This window comes from Amphiura filiformis, unplaced genomic scaffold (assembly GCF_039555335.1).
Source record: "Amphiura filiformis unplaced genomic scaffold, Afil_fr2py scaffold_68, whole genome shotgun sequence".
Lineage (NCBI taxonomy): Eukaryota > Metazoa > Echinodermata > Ophiuroidea > Amphilepidida > Amphiuridae > Amphiura > Amphiura filiformis.
Genome location: NW_027305532.1, coordinates 392669 through 408599, shown reverse-complemented (window position 1 = coordinate 408599; position 15931 = coordinate 392669). Strand labels below are relative to the sequence as shown.

General features: G+C 36.6%; 1 protein-coding gene and 1 long non-coding RNA gene across 2 annotated transcripts; both read right to left on the bottom strand.

Annotated features, from left to right (window-relative positions):
- Positions 1–2745: 2745 nt before the first annotated feature.
- On the bottom strand, positions 2746–13786 carry LOC140144637 (lactadherin-like). Its single transcript, XM_072166450.1, has 6 exons — positions 13774–13786; positions 13266–13361; positions 12129–12421; positions 11482–11594; positions 8467–8567; positions 2746–2939 (listed from the first exon to the last, which is right to left on the bottom strand). The coding sequence occupies exons 1-6, from the start codon at positions 13784–13786 to the stop codon at positions 2746–2748; spliced, it is 810 nt and encodes a 269-aa protein (XP_072022551.1).
- Positions 13787–14044: 258 nt separating this feature from the next.
- On the bottom strand, positions 14045–15591 carry LOC140144629 (uncharacterized). The gene is made up of 3 exons (XR_011857917.1): positions 15536–15591; positions 14416–14529; positions 14045–14109 (listed from the first exon to the last, which is right to left on the bottom strand). It is a non-coding gene; the product is annotated as an uncharacterized lncRNA (long non-coding RNA).
- Positions 15592–15931: the final 340 nt, after the last annotated feature.

Sequence of the window (15931 nt, the reverse complement as noted above, 5' to 3'; positions counted from 1 at the left end):
CAAGTTTGAAATCAATATTTTGTAATATAAAATTGATATGAACATTTATACATTGTTTTTGACCAAAATATTGGCAAAAATTACATATTAATGAGCAATTTAAAACGTTTGTATAATGAAAACCTTACGTCCGATTAGCTTCAAATAAAAAAGCATATTGATCAGTGTTCCTTGCCATACGCAATTAATCTATTTAAAACATGCATAGGGTACTTCCAAATGCCTCAAATACCACCTTAAATAATAGATCAAATCATGATTAAGGGCATAACAGACAACCTCTAATCTTCTATCCTTACATCTAATTATTATCCGTAATAACCAATTATATATCCTGCCAATCATACTTCCCCATATACCAAATTAATTTAAATGTGTAAGTTTTTGGAGCAGCGCCCGCAGGCGCGCTCCCTATTTAATTCCACCAAAACAACCTACCGACGAATGGTAGTTCTCCGTGACTTTTGATACACCGTTGAACAATTAAACACGCGATAAATGAGCTTAAATTACGATTGTGTATGTACCCAAAAATGCAGTGTAGTCTTATCCCGCTCTGTATTTGCCACACTCAGAAACAGCACGACAAAAACCGACTGATAAGGAGACTGTATAATCTCTGTGACAAAATGTTTGCGATACCCTTAGTGAATGTTATTATATAACGAAAGGGTGCTGTTGAGTGGTCTGTATCATGATGTGATTGTTTCCTCAAGCAAACGCTGCTCGAGTAGCTTCGACATTCGAGTCATGTGTATAGCAACTTCAATTAAGATAAGGTGCCAAAAAGAGAAAATTCGTTACAGAGAAGATAAGATGTGTTTCATGCAATATGAATATGATTCATATATATCTGTCTTTTCATCATGATTATGGCCAGGATGATATGTGTATATTGAATTGATTTCTTCCGTTGTAGAAATTAATTGCACACAACAAATGGTATGCATGATTGCTATATGCCTATTAGCCTACTATACATTAACCATGTTGCTAAAAGATAAACACTAATGTGTTTTTGTCTATTATTAAAACAATGGCAAAAAAGTCTTTTGGTGAAAAACAAACTGTGTCTTTTTGAATGGCTTCAAGGTGGCTTCAAGGATCCAAGACATGACCACTATACGGTTTGACTGCCAAAGGTTTGGGGGAAAATCATAAAATCCTTCAAATAAAAGTTAACAAATAAATTATAGTTAATAGCTTGTATTGTCGTTTGAAATATTGACATTTGATGCTGATGTGACAAAAAAACTAGCAAAGATTGTTCAAACACATAATTATAAATGCATACAGTTCAATTGTACTGGTCATTTAAACATGACATTTGCCGTGATAAACTTCAGTGTAGCACAAACATAGTCATTTTCAAGAAGAATAAAACAAAGGCAACCGGCTCATGGGGCCTAATAAAATTGGATTGGACATTTACTCCTCATTAATATGCTTCAAGTTGGAATTTTTCTACAACATAATCATATATTAAATACATTTTGCATCTGAACAGAATTCTAAATGTGTTAACCTATAACCCTTACTGTTGCGAAAAGAATAGGCCTATTAGCATGATTAGTTCGTGTAAGTCGATGTTTGTCGGGATGTGTCAACTGTCCACGCCATGTGTATGAGCTTGGTGGGTGTATGGGGTGTGGATACGGTGCGAAAGTTGCGTGTGAAGATGCATGTTTGGTGCGAGATCAGAGTATTACTAATACTAGAATGATGATTATCACACAAAACTTCATCAGTAGTTTCGTGCAACAAAGATTACTCTAAAGTTTGTTCCCCATATAGCCAAATGATGAACTTTGTCGCTGCTCATCCCTTTTAAAGGGATTTTTTTAACTGGAATACTGTGGAATGACATCAACACCTTTAATCCTTTGCTATAGCAAAATCACTGCTAGATAGCCGTGACCCGGAGGGCGGAGGGCATGGTAAGAGGACCATCGAATTTGCTAAAATTTTAATTCTGAAAGAAAGTTCCGAAACACTTATTTTACCTTAGTAGTGCAAAAGCAACTCAAAACTTCTGCTGTCTTCACACACAATTTTTATATTTCTATTTGTTATGATTACTTGATCATTTTTTGCAATATTTCCCGTTTTGTTCTTAAACTGTCTAATAGAAAGTTAAAAACAACAGCGAACCCAAAGTAAATAAGTACATAAGCCACAGCCGGTCGATACAAAAAGTTTCATTATCTTGACGATTTCATATTACCAGGTAAACCGATTCTGTATTATCATCCAACTTAGATGCACTGGTATCCTATTATTTCCATACGCATAGCTGGGTGCCACTGGAATGTTAATATCATGACTCGGAAATAGCGGGCGATGACTTGATTTATGACATTTTCTACCACAGTTCCCTGATCATTGTTGGCATTTAAAGTCTGCAAAACATGTCAATCTCAACTGTAAATCATAAGATGTAATGCTTTGATTAACATACCTAATGATTTGCGTAACATACCTTAAATCTCAGCCTCTTTTTCTTTTGCACAACTAAAATATCTTTAAACAGTATACAGCTGGCCAATGTGCACCATTGGGCCAATATCTATATATATAGGGCAAATCTAACCACCTTATTTAAAACAATGATAAAGCAGGAAAAGGTCAAATGTTATTACCACAGTAACATTTGACAATGTGTAATCTTTCAAGGCATTAAAATCTGTCCCAAATTTGAGCTGAAATGTTTTTATCCATTGACCAACTGTGCCAGCACCTTGAGTCTTAATGCCAGTAATGTGATAAGAAGTCAACTTGTAGCCAACAAGGTAGATAGCCCGATGAGGCAGCCCAGAATCTAGCATCGTTGAGTCTTCCTTTGTAAGGTGACAAGTCGAAATAGATGCTAGATGCAGTGAATTGATTGTCAGTAACAGAACCATCCTCTAGACCAAGTGGTCCAGGACTTCCAGACAGAACTGTTATATAATGAAAGATATAGATATTGGATCGAATTAACATTAACATAAAAACTTTGTGTTAATGGCGAAAAAGCAATTGTTTCAAGGGGCACACGAAATATTGTGATGCCTTCACAAGAATTCATCATACCATCAGAGAATCAATCTAATTGTTTTTGCTCCATGAGGAAAAGCAGCCAGGAAAAGGATGAAAGAAAGCTGAATTTGTTTTTATATATATATTGTACTCATCCGCATGGGTGCTACACATTGCAGCTATTGAACTTATCCACTTCTGGCCCCCCCGGGGGGGAGGGGCACTCCTACTTTGGAGGTGACGCGTATGTAGGGCTGTTAAGACCCACTTTTTCAGCATCGCTGTCACCCAAAGACCCCATATTGTTTTACGAACAGATGCTCTGTCACCCAAAGACCCCCTATTTTTCCATTTGACCTGTCACCCAAAGACCCTTACAAGTTCAATTTGAACAGTAATTTTCATTTATCACTGATTTTGTTATTTATTTTGAAAAAACAAAGAAATTTGAAGCCATTTAGAACTAAAAATTCGATTTTCGAGGTTTTTGTGGCGCTGTTTCGGCTCTCACTCAAAGATTCCATTTAAAAAAAGGTCATGTTCTCACCAAATGACCCCATATTTTTACATTTTGCTCTCACTGAATGCCAAAAATCATGCTCTCACCCAATGACCCCATATTTTTTACATTTTGCTTTCACCGAATGCCCCTTTAGTGCGGAAGTGCCAGCCCTACACCTATATCCATTTCATATTGAAGTGCCCCCCGGGCTTCTGGCACTGAGCAGTCGATTGGTAGACAATTAATTAATTGGTAGAAATTATTCCATTAATATTCACGGTGCTTTGAACATTAATCATGGTTAATCATTGCAGTGTGCATCCAATACGTATAAATAATACAATATTAATTCATGAGTGATGTTCAGGTGGTATCATGAGGATATAAATTATCTGGAAATTAGGAAATGCTCTGAGCCTGTTTTAAACAGATTCATTGAGTTGAGTAGGGTAAACTACATTGACCATTATGCCTTTCAGTATAGGAGCCAGCCCATGAAATGTTTGCGTCTTTGGACAGATGTTTCAAATGGACAAATCATATATCTGCCATGTTGGCAAATTTGTAACCCGCGAGTTCTATGCCGTTTCCATGGCAACGGTTACGCTATTTACGGATTTTTATCATTTTTTTGCCTGAAATGTGTGATGTGCCCTGAGTAATTTGATTTGATTATTTATCTTTGTTTACAAAAATACATGAGTGATGACATTTTGGGGGAATTCCCCTCTTAAATTGAGCAAAACAAATTAAAATCATATCTAATTTGGAATATTTGGAAACCCCCATGAGGTTGTAAAGTGAAGATGACATCACGAGATTCCCCTCAGGAAATGATGTCATGTGAAAGGTTAATGATATAATTAAGGCTTGGGAATTTCCAAGATCACATTTGGCTATTAATATTTGGGATTTCCCACTGCTTGGTATATAAGAAAATGTAAACACAATTATTCATAGTTTATAGTGTTGATCTGGGCTAGCTAGCTAATATGCTTACAGTCAATACTTCAAAGAAACGAAATTGCTAACCAGAAATATTTTACGTAGTCAATGCACTACTGCCTGCCAGTGTTGTCGGAGAAGATCTAGAATACGTCAAAGAACGTACTTCTTCCAAGAAAGGAATATATATTCTTCTGCCGATTTGCTGAAGTCTGGTTAATGGAGCAACACAACTGTCAAAATAAGTGGGGACAACTGCATCGCAGTCCTGCTTCCTGAAGATATTGTGTGAAAGGTGGAAATAGCACCATAGCAGCGCAAGGAGTTAAGTTTGGAGAAAGCAGCGCAAGGAGTTAAGTTTGGAGAAAGCAGCGCAAAGAGAAAGCAACGCCATTTTTGCGTGAGGATTTCATACGCAAGGATATTTATAAACGCAAGTGTTCACTGGACTTCGCTGATTTTCGCAGGACAAGTGAATACGGATATATTACATTAGTCGTCTAGAACATTGCAAGAACTTTATGATCACCAAGAAGAAGAATGCTGGCTAAGTACTAAATAGTTAAAGAGTGATTATATTTGATTATTGTGTATGTGCATTTGTTGTCATATATTGTACCAATCATAACGTGCTTTCCATTAAAAATACTTAGATTTTGTTAGCTTAATCAAACAGTGTATTTGTGTTGTGCATTCGTGTGAGTTCGGGTAAAAGGTGATTCTGGCCTTGAGTCAAGTACGACTCGTACCAAATGTCACATATTAAATAGCTATTTTTTAAATACAGCCTGTCTCAAAAAAAATTGTGCAAGTGAAAAGCACCCTCTTTGGCAATTAGAAAATACCGTGGTGATATGATGCTTATATCAACGTCAAGGGCGTAGTCTTAGTTCTCAAATGCCGTTTGTTCTGTTCAATTTGCTTGTTTTAATCTCGAGATATGTTTAGTTAACGACGAAAGGGTAAAATCACAATTGTGCCACTTTTACTAGGGAAGAGGGCTTTACATGTAAATCAGTGATAGCATCAAGTTTATCAAGAGTTCCTTCGTGAAATCAAAAGAATGCATCAATTACACAATACAATTTTTTTTACTGTTTTTACTGTTTTATCATGACGCAGGAATAATGATTCTCCTTTTCCACTTAAAACAGATTAAAAGATAAATAAATATTTCACATTCTGCTGTAAAATTAAATACATCTGTATGTCAATGATTTTATCATGGTAAATACTGTTATCTTAGTCACCTTTTAAGTGCCTTAAAAGACATGTTAAATTACAAACGAATATTGTACACTCATAGGTTAATGAACGCGTATTACTTGTTGGGAGAGAAATTAGACAAAATAATGCACGCGCGCTGATGTTGATGCGTCTAATGCACGAGCCCTGAAAGGGGAGTGCATTAGACGCATCAACATCAGCTATCATTAATTTACATGTACAGCTCTCTTCCCTAGTAAAGTGGCACAATTGTGATTTTACCCCTTCGTTGTTAAATAAACATATCTCAAAATTAAAACAAGCAAATTAAACAGCTAAGACTGCGCCCTTGACGTTGATGTAAGCATCATATCACAACGGTATTTTATAATTGCCAAAGAGGGCGCTTTTCACATGCACAATTTTTTTTGAGACAGGCTGTAGAGTCGAAACTTCATATTTGATGTGCAGAACAAATGACACATTGATATTTCTATAAACAAAATCATAGCTTAATTCAATATAAACTGGCCTCAAAAAGAAACGTATAATTTTTCACAATGTCATATCTTAAAATCCTGTCCATAAAAATGAACAAAAATTACACACAGGATTACTTCAATATTCTACTCTAAACACATGTCAGTAACCAAGCAGTTGTCCAACGGGGCTGCTTCTGCTTTTCACACACTTTCTTCAAGAAACAGGTCTTGTTCCACACTATTCTATTTACTCACAGATTTCTTGTGTTGGGTGCCAATTATTGGGCTGTGAATGTGGTCCAGGAAGCTGTTCCATGTCAGTGCATTTTGCTGTTGTGTCAGTTAGACAACTGTTTGGTTACCGACCAGTGTTTGGAGTAGAGTATTCTCCGTTGCGATTATCGGTTCTCCGTTGCGATTTTCGGTTCTCCGTTGCGATTTTCTGTTCTCCGTTGCGATTTTCGGTTCTCCGTTGCGATTTTCGGTTCTCCGTTGCGATTTTCTGTTCTCCGTTGCAATTTTCTGTTTTCCGTTGCAATTTTCGAAGATCACTGACAGTGCCTTTAACTATTTAGTTTATGCTAACTTCAAATTTGAGAAACTAAAAGAGAATATTACTTACACGTTAGTAAAAAGACGAGTTTCATCGCTCTTTATTCAGCCAATTAGTAGGGGCCTATTCCGGCGGAGTCTTCGAAAAAATTGTAATGGGATGTGCCACGCTTACTTTCTCTATACCTACTTTTTGCTGTTTTTGCAACTCAATCTATAATCAATATGAAGACTGAATTGAATCAGTACAAACAGACCCAATCTTTGCTCCCTTGATGCCACTAAATGTGCAAATTGTCAGAACGCGAAATAATTACCCTACACATGGTCAGAATTTCGAGAAAACATGTGGGTCGCAGGTGTACATTCACTGAATTGTAATTAAAATTAACCTAAATGTTTAATAGTCCATGTCCTGCTCTAATTGATATTGGATGTATGGCATGGATGACTTGAAGCAACAAATTGCAAAAAAAGAAAGGTAAGCTTAACTCCCACTTACATAAATGGAGATTTGACCTTTAATATCTTTACTTATGATGACTGCATGATCATTATAAACTATGAAATACCCACCATTTTGTAATTATTTTAAAATATGTTGTCTGTTGTTGCTCTTTTGTGATTTTTGTAATTTGTTGATAATTTTTTTTTTTTTTAAAAATCCAATAAATATTGAAACACAAAAAGTTTTAGTTTTCATTCCATTAAAAACTCATTTTGTGGCCTTTCTAGGGTCTATGGTGTGGTTCTCTATAAACCCTTTCTGAACAGCGTTGTCAATATATGAATACATGAATCCATGGGAAGTCCATGAAGTCCATGGGAAGTGATTTTGAGAAAAAAAACCTGTGTATCATTTTAATTCCTTCAGTTAGATTTACCTGGTCAACATGGTAAGTTGTACGTGCAAATGGGTGTGTTAAACTGTATTAGGTGTGACGATTAGCATTTCAGGGACTTCGTGGGGCTCGTTTTAAATTCTGGACTTGGGTGGTTTTTTTAATCATATACAAAGACAATAATATTGGAATGAGATTACCACTAGTAAGATAATACAAAATAAATCACACAGATATGTATAACGTTGATAAGCATTCTGCCATGTAATATAAACCACACACTTTCTTTGATTAAACCCATTTTTTCCCCAAAAGTCACTCTCCAGCAATGAAGATGTTACAAGTGGACTTTTATACATACTGGATTTCAATCAATGTGTTTAATACAAGACTAAATAAAAATTCCCTTTAAAAGGGAAAGCCAGCCTCAATGTAGAAGAGGTCTTGTAATTAGTTTTGGTCAATGTGAAAGGCATTTTTAGGATCACGCTTACATCTACATGACAGTCCACCAAACCATCAACGATGAGAACATGCACACTGAAACAGCAGAAAACATTAATTCCTAATCTCATGTCAACTCTTTTAATTCATTACATGTACTCCAAATTGTTCTGGTCTGTTTGTTTTGTTGTTGTTGTTGTTGTTGTTGTCGTTGGGTTTTTTGTCTTTTCAGCTTTTTACCCACGATATCTCAATTTCCAATTTTGTAATACCAGAACTTACGAACTCAATATCTTCGCTTAGGAATGTCCGATTTCACTGCTTTCGATATATACACTGCCGGTTTGAGTTAACTTACATGTACATTTTATTTTAAAATAACTTAATTAAATGGACTTGGGTTGATTCTTTCATACATGCCATTTTTCACATGCGCAATAGACACAGAGGATGAATTTGATTTGTTCTTTCATACATATGACAGGCCTATGTTTAGCAACACTTGGGACTTGGGTTTCATATTTATTCTCTGTCAGGTACTCGATTAAATCAGGCATGAGACACTCCGGACATAGACTGTAGAAAGGACAGTACACATATACCATATATATAGTACACATACCATTATATGGATGTGATTCTCAATAAATTAATAAATTATCGTGCAAACCCGTGCTGGTCTCCTACACAACCAGTTGTGCCGGTCCTGACATACAGTCTGGTCCGAGACTAGGCAAAACTCTGTTCTGTGATTGGTTCTGCGTGTCCATCACATTATGGATTATTAATTTTACTAAGAAGCACATTTTTGCTGTCCTCAACTTCGGTACGCAAATGCCGTTTGTACAGAGTGTCTTATCTCATAGTGTAAGGGAGTGTTCAGAAATACTTTCATGTCAAAAATGTGTTAACACCCCCCTTCGTGAACGTAAAAGATTTTTGATTCCCCTCATATTAGGTTCAAAACCTTTTTGACCCCCCCCCCTCCCCATTATAATGTACCATTCTACATCAAAGGACAGAGGAAACATATTAATGATACTAAAATTTGTTGTATTCATGTGCAATTAAATTGTACTCATGTCATTGATATAAAATATGTGGAATTGTGGTAATGTTTTATCATTTTGTAAAGTAGTTCATAAGTATGTTTATGCAACCCAGTACGTATTATGTTTATAATAAATCATCCATTTATGATTGGAATCAGTGGCGACGGAAGCATTAAAATTTAGGGGGGTCGGAGACGAGTATATTTTGTTCTGGTTTTACTAGGACTTTTATTTGCGGCGAAGCGTGTGAAAATCTTAGACTATTTTGACTCAAAATGCAGGGGCCTAGCCAGGTTTTTCTGAGGGGGGGGTGTCGGGGCACAGACGATATTGCAGTTGCAAATACATATACCGGTTTTGTTTTTTAGAATCCGTACATGTGTTTGAGCTTCCAAAAAGGCTTTATTGGGACGATGTGCGCGCATAGCGTGCAAAAGTTTTGTGTTCTTACAATGTTGTGGGTTTTGTGGATGCTGGGGTGGGTGTGTGGGTGTGTCCACGCAAAAGCTCCGTCAGTTTCGATCCAAATGTCGCGAAATTCATACGGGAGATCGAGGAATATACGTGGACATGCTTAGAATTTATTTGGTTGAAAACGGTCAAGAATTGGCCTCAAAAGTCGGTGACCACCATGTCAAAGCCCTTATTATAAGCTTTAATTGATATAAGTACAGACATGACATTTAATATGGAATATTTATCGCAAAATTCCAAGTCTGGTCTGGAACGGGTCTGCATAAACCGCACGGGCTAAATATTAATTCGGGTGTGTTATGGTGCAAAATAATTGTTTGATAGAAAATGTGCTTTCCATATGTTTACATAATGGTGCTCATAATGTAGCGAATTTGCCTAAAATGGCTGAGCTTTGTGGGGGACACAATTTCAGACTTTATGCAACATGGTTCTGTTATTATCAAATTTATAGGGGTTTGAGGTGATATTTCTTAAACTTCGTCACCAACTGGCATTCATCACAGGATTTTGGCCCCAGTGGACCATTCAAACTTTCTGAGTGCATACCACATTTAAGAGCCATATTTTTTAAAGCTCCTGCCACTTTCAAAACTGGTAGATCACAGGTGCATTTCAGTTCTGACGAACACTTTTTGGTATTTAGGTTTAATAAAATCACCTCAAACCTAAATAAATTTGATAATGTCAGAATAATGTTGCTCAAATTCACAAATTTTACCGCCACAAAAAGCAAATTCAGCCTCCTTAAATGCGACATTTTAGGCTAATTCACTACATTATGAGCGCCAGAATGTAAACTAATGGAAAGCACATTTTCTGTCAAACAATTATTTTACATCATCTCCCGACACACCCCAATTAATATTTAGCCTGTGCAGTTTATGCAGACCTCTACCAGACCAGTCTGGGAATTTTGCGAAAAAGTATTCCATATTAAGCGCGGGTGTCCCGTTAGTAAATTAATAATCTGTACTAACTACCTGACTACATAAAACATTATTGTAAAAATTGTCAACACTGAAGAAGAACTGAAGATATTGCAGCTTTTCAGTGTAGTGATTTAAAGAGCAGAACAGAAGGAACTGGCACAAACCTCAAAATTAAGTTATGGACAAGACAATTTTTAACAATTCATAATCATAATTACATATTACTGACTAATGAATACATAAAGCACTTGATCAAATACCCTTATCTGGCATATACTTTTATTCTGGTTTTACTGGAACATTTGCGCGAGCAACGCGCGAAAAGAATCAGGCTATTTTGTATTTTTGTGTCTTTACACTCCCCCTACGTGCCAAAAACTTTTTAACCCCCCCCCCTGTTCCTGGAAATATGTAGGGGTGGGGGTCGTAAATTTTAGGAGTTCTGAATAGGGTGGGGTCAAACGTTCTGAGTACGTATCACTTTAAAAAGCCATATTTTTAAGTTCCTTCTATTTTTCAAAAATTGTTTAGTTTAGTTCAGTTTAGTTTAGCAAATATCGTGGAATTTTGCAAATTCAACCTCCCTAAATCCATCATTTTAGGTAAATTCACCACTCCATAATTTAAACTCTAGTATCAAACAATTATTTACACCGTCTCCCGACACATCCCAATTAATATTTACCCCGTGCGGTTTATGCAGACCCCATCCAGACCAGTCGTGGAATTTTAAATTTTGCGAAAAAAAATATTCAAGTCTGTATAAACATCAAATATATATTCCAAGCCTACACACACTGTTAGCATGATTTACATCTAATTATTATCCCGTTAAACGCCATAATATATAAGCAAGTTTTCTGAAATACTGCGGAATGACATCAAAACTTGTAATCCTTTACTTAGAGCAAAATCACTGCTAGATAGCCTTGACTCTACTTGAAAATAGCTATTACCACACTGTTGTTTATACTCTACCAAGGTCAATTTTCAATTCAGAAAGAAAGTTCCTAAAATATATACTTATTTTACCTTAGTAATGCAATATCAACACAAAACTTCTGTTGTCTCCACACACAATTTGGTATTTCTATTTTGTTACGACCACGATCATTTTTGGCAATATTTTCCGGTTTGTTCGTAAACTGTCTAATAGAAAGTTAGAAACAACAGCAAACCCAATCTATATAAATAAGTACCGGCCAGCTGTGCCTGGCAGGTACAAAAAGTTTCATGATCTTGACAATTTTGTATGTCCAGGTAAACTGGTTCTGTATTATCATCTAACTTAGATGCAGCGGTATCCTATAATTTCCATGCGCATAGCAGGGTGCCACTGGAATGTTAAAATCATGACTCGGAAATAGCGGGCGATGACTTGATTTATGATATTTTCTACCACAGTTCCCTGATCAGTGTTGGCATTTAAAGTCTGCAAAATAAAATAAACATGTCAAACGCAGCTGTAATCATAAGATGTAATGCTTTGATTAACATACCTAATGCTTTGCTTAACATACCTTAAATCTCAGCCTCTTTTTTTTTGCATAACTAAAATATTTTTAAACAGACTGTATGCAGCCGGTCAATGTGCACCATTGGGCCAAGATCTATATCGGGCAAATCTAGTCACCTTATTCAAAACAATGATAAAGCAGGAAAAGGTAAAATGTTCTTACCCCAGCAACATCTTTCAAGGCATTGACATCTGTCCCAAATTTGAGCTGAAATGTTTTTATCCATTGACCAACTGTGCCAGCTCCTTGAGTCTTAATGCCAGTAATGACAACAGAAGTCAAGAAGTCAACTTGTAGCCAGCATGGTTGTGAGCCCGATGAGGCAGCCCAGAATCTAGCATCGTTGAGTCTTCCCTTGTATGGTGACAAGTCCAAATAGGTGCTAGACGCAGTGAATTGATTGTTAGTAACAGAACCATCCTCTAGACCAAGTGGTCCAGGACTTCCAGACAGAACTGTAAAAAATTGGTATTGATATATTATATGATTATTATATGAAAGATATAAGGTACTGGATAGCTAACATTAACATAAAAACTTTGTGTTAATGGCGAAAAAGCAATTGTTTCAAGGGGCACAAGAAATAGTGTGATGCCTTCACAAGAATTCATCATACCATCAAAGAAGCAACCTAATTGTTTTTGTTCTGAAGGCGTACCTAGTATTGATATATTTTCTGTAAGGGAGGAGTTGGTGTTTTGATGAATTGCTCCATGATGGGTGCATGGGAAATAGTGACACTTTCCCTAGTGTAAGCAGTCTGAAATTGGAAACCTGTATTGGAAAAAGCAGCCAAGAAAAGGATAATAAAAGAAATCTGGAAAGGAATGATTATGTCGACCTTCCAAGTTCCCCCTTAAATGCAACGCTTGCAGGCAAAACTTTTTTGAAATGTTTTACGATATAAAACAATTGGTCCCTTTGTTATTGTTTCTTTCTTATTAATCTGTACATTCTTGGATATTTTTACCCCGATTTTACTCTGAAAAGTGGACTTTTTGAGGGCTTTTTTTCCGAGGCACATTTTTGGGGTGCGACCTTGCCTATGTGTTGAGGTGGCATTGTACTTTATACTGTCATTGACACCAGACTTGTACAGATGGCAATTTTTGATAACACACATACTCAGGTTAGGATATGGTTTAGGATTATTACACAGCCAGCACCCGCATCATCAATGAAACGAGGTTCGGATTTCACATGGTTGTCATATTTCAAAAAGGCCCGGATGTTGATGCGCAATTCATGCGCAGGCCGAGATTTCCGAAATTGTGGAAGGGCTTATTGTTGTTTTCATACCTGATTCACATATTGCACCTGTGTAACATGGTGAACATGTACAGGCATCAGGTGCTGTGCAGGTGCCATCATTCTGACAGTCTTGGGTACATATTGCTGAGGGGGAAAAAGTGTACAATGTTATATCAGTAAAGAGCAGGAAGTTTTAACTTCAAAATTAAATTTAAAAAAAAGAATTAAAGTCCAGGATAACATGTCGATAATGGGTGTAATTTCATTATATTCCAAGTAGTGTGTTATTGTCGTCAGTATGGTCTAGAATGTTTCGGTAACTACAAATGATGATTTTTATTAGGTGCACACAGTGCATAAAATAATGATCACAAAGTTGGATATTAATTTAGGTTACTTCATAGATAATAGGCAAATTCAAACAGGAGGATAACGCACATGTTACCCTGACCTTGGTTAGCGCATTCAAATAAGTTTGTAATTGGACTAGCACCGATCTTTAGAGACAAATGATTACTTTATTAAATAGATGTTCTTACGTTGTGATACTGCCTACATTGGGTGTCCATAGAATAGTTGTAAAATCTTACAACATTCTTACTCAATTAGCTAATTACTTTATCACACCTGTTCCAAGAAGTCAAAATGTATCATTTGGTCATGTAGGGTGTCAATATTATGATGACTTAATCATCCCTTGCCATGCCTTGATTGCAGGTGGCCTTTTGCATCATCTATCTGATTACTAATAAAACTGATTTAGTACAAGACTACATACGTGTTTCACAGTGTACACCTTGATATCCAGTAACACAGTTACAATTATAGCCATTCACTTGATCCACACATACACCGCCATTCTGACATGGGCCTGAAGAACACTCATCGGTATCTGAAATTAAATATATTTTTGGCACGTTATATAATACGCACAAAGTTCAGTTGTAAATATGCATTTTTTTATTTACATCCTATTTCCGCATCCTTAATGGCTAGGTACTATGTGATCATGATGGCTCATACCCATTCATAGACCAGTGTTCAGACATGAATACATAGTTTCATTCAGAAATCTGTACTTCATGTTTTGGCAGGAGGGTGGCAAATATATATTACTTCAACCAATGTGGTTGGCGCATATAGATTGTTGATAGAAATGTAGAATAGGATACAAATACACTTGTGCTGGATTACCAACCTGTTTCACAATGCAGTCCCTCATATCCAGCAAGACAGTAACAACTGTACTCATTGACACTATCCGCACATGTACCTCCATTCTGACATGGGTCTGAAGAACACTCATTAAAATCTGCCAATGAAACGTCAATAGTGTCACATTATAAATTAGGGGTAGGGTGGGGATTATGTATGTGTGCCGGGGTACGTAGGGGTGGTGTGTGGTGTGTGTGGGGTGTGGGGTGTGGGGGTGTGTATAAGATGTTGTAGGAACATGGTTCGTTGTGTGTAATATAAGCAGTATTCTGCCTGCAGAGTTTGTCTGTCTCTGTCTAGTTTGCTCATGGGTCAAAAGTTCCAGCTTGATTTTTGTAAGACATGAATGTAGTCATTAGCTACCCATTCACATGTCATTTGGATAGATAGTTTAATCCTGGGAAACTTCAAAATATGCATAATTATAATATGTCTGAGTAATAAACATTATTATAGTCACATTTTTGATATCTTTGACCCACTGATAGGTCAATTGTAGCTTATGCCTGGTTGGCGTTGTTATAGTCAAAATTTTGAATACAAATTTCTATAAATTCAAAATTCTATTTAACATGCTTAAGGGGCTGTGCAACAATTATGAGCCCTGGGGAGGGTAGAATTGGGGGAGCATTTATTGGCCAGCCGAAAGGGAGGGGGGCGAGTAATTTTTGGCAAGCCGAGAAGGTGCAAGTGATTTTTGACACACTTTCATAGGCAGCTTTTGAATACAATGCTCCACAATGGCTTAGGAAAAAGTACGGAAAAGTTTAAATATGCAAATTTTCCTGCCCACTGCGATCATATTTAGACCATTTAAGGTTTGTAAATCGAGATCCCAAAAATTTGGCATGTGTAGAGGGGGATTTTTTGGCAGGATTATTGGCAGGCTGAGAGGGGGAGCAAGTATTGGAAATTTTATCTGGATGGCTCATAATTAGTGCACAGCCTCTAAGAGGTTGCTTACACTTGGGTGTCTTAGTGTGTATCATCAAATAAGTTTTCCAGGCTAGATATATTTTACAGATTTCCTGTTCCTACCTTAACTTTATTTATATAGGATGTGATATGCACTTTGAGCATTAGTCCAAACAAACACAACAAACCTGTTTCACAATGAATATCTACATATCCATTCACACAGTTACAACTATAGCCATTCTCAATATCCTCACATGTACCTCCATTCTGACATGGGCCTGAAGAACACTCGTCAATATCTGAAATGAAATATTATGAAATTATCTTTGTATCACATATGTGTCCCAACAGCAAAGTGTAGTTAAACGCACTGGCAAAAGCATACCTGTTGTACAATGTACACCTTCATATCCAGAAACACAGTTACAGCTGTAACTGTTCACACTATCCACACATGTACCTCCATTCTGACAGGGGTCTGAAGAACACTCATTAAAATCTGAAATAAACACCGTCAAAATGTTACCTAATTTGATCAATGAAAATATACCCGGGAGTAGAAATTTATGACCATAATGAGG

Excerpts from the sequence above, each read along its gene's own strand:
- LOC140144637 (XM_072166450.1), bottom strand. Across the intron at positions 8,568-11,481 it reads GTTGATATTGCATTACTAAG|TCTATGTCCGGAGTGTCTCA; the intron begins GTAAAATAAGTA and ends TCCTTTCTACAG. Across the intron at positions 2,940-8,466 it reads TAAACATAGGCCTGTCATAT|TTCTGTCTGGAAGTCCTGGA; the intron begins GTATGAAAGAAC and ends ATTATATAACAG.